The sequence below is a fragment of the Perkinsus marinus genome (assembly GCF_000006405.1).
Source record: "Perkinsus marinus ATCC 50983 genomic scaffold scf_1104296973130, whole genome shotgun sequence".
NCBI lineage: Eukaryota > Perkinsozoa > Perkinsida > Perkinsidae > Perkinsus > Perkinsus marinus.
This window is the reverse complement of record NW_003201503.1, coordinates 1-1423: the sequence shown is the minus strand read 5'-3', so window position 1 is coordinate 1423 and position 1423 is coordinate 1. Positions and strand designations below refer to the sequence as shown.

Genomic DNA, 1423 nt, shown 5'->3' with positions numbered 1-1423 from the left:
CGCGATAGTTTTGGCACAAGGGGACACTGGCCAGGGAGGAGTCGTCGAAAGAATAGAGCCTAGTATTACACTGCAACGGAAGAACCATCGGCGATGTTCGAGTCCATGCATGACTGATCATCAGCCTCACAGTCATCTTGCCGCCAGTCAACGAAATCAGAGGTATGTAACGAAGTTACCAAAATCCCAATGGCGTACACTCCGACTGTGAGTAGTCTCAGAGCTGGCGCAGACAAGATAGTCCTCAGCGAGTAGAGCACATACAATACCATCAGGAGGATCCATACCGTGAGTCGGGCGAAGAGGAAGCGGGAAAATATGACTTGCGGCTGCTGTGGTACGACCAGAAGCTCGATGGTTTGGATAAGGTAAGATACCGACAGAATAAGCAGGGTTCGCCGAGTCCATTTCGAGGTTGCGAATGTTGCGAGACAATCTTTACGAAACTCGGTCTCATAGGCCTCTTGGAGGAATTCCAAGGTGAAGAAGTTCGCCCTGTCGCTGCTCAGATCGATATACTTGACGGCCTGCTTCACAGTAGCATCATGACGATCGCTATGATATCTTAGTGCTTCAATGGCCATGTTGATGTCGTAGGATTCGTCGTATTGGGGCGAGCCATCGCTGCAATTCATATCCTCATCAGAGGACGACTCGGCGGGAGAGTCATCCATATTGTTACTAGAGCTTCCCTCCGATCCTCGGCACCACGAAACATACCGCTTAAGACATGCGAGGAGCTTATCAACACGGGTTGCGAACGTACTGGCTGATGAGGCACTAGCACTGGCCTGGAAGTGCTTCTGGAAAGGCTCAATCCTCCCTACTTCTTCCACAGTAGAAGTTTGTATAGAGATGGCCGAAGACTTGCTCCTACGTATCCTCGGAGACATCACGCCAGCATCCTTGAGGTGTGGGGATCCGACAACTCGAGAAGCATCGTAAGTTGTCATCATTCCTTTCCCTTTGATGAAAGCCTCGCGCTCCTCAAACGCCAGACTCGAGGAGGATTCCAAGCACATACGTGTGCTCGCCGATAGATGAACACGATTGGGGATCGCAGTGGACTTCATCCGCGATGCAGTGTTAATGGTATCCCCGAATATACAAAACTGCGGCCTCCTCGATCCGACCACTCCAGATATGACCGGACCAGTATGGATACCGATCTTCATAACCAAGGCCATCGTCGCATTATCAGTCGAGATCGAGACCGACTCCTCAGCATCCGCGGAGACATTCATGTGAGCGGTGTTGTCCAATATATCCAAGCCCAAAAGTACTGCGCGAAAGGCATCCTTCGACACAGCATGATGAGATGAGTCACCATCCGGGTTGAGTCCACTGCAGACAACATAGGACTCAGAGACCGTTTCGAGCTTAGTCAAAGCGTGAACAAACACCAACTTGTCGATGTTGCTGA

The 1423-nt window shown here is 50.8% G+C and overlaps 1 protein-coding gene across 1 annotated transcript; it reads right to left on the bottom strand.

Moving 5' to 3' along the window:
* Window positions 1–287: 287 nt before the first annotated feature.
* Pmar_PMAR007404 (atrial natriuretic peptide receptor, putative) lies at window positions 288–1244 on the bottom strand (the record flags this gene model as incomplete). The annotated part of the gene is made up of 1 exon (XM_002766285.1): window positions 288–1244. A coding segment is annotated over one exon (957 nt), but the record flags the coding sequence as incomplete, so codon positions are not given.
* Window positions 1245–1423: the final 179 nt, after the last annotated feature.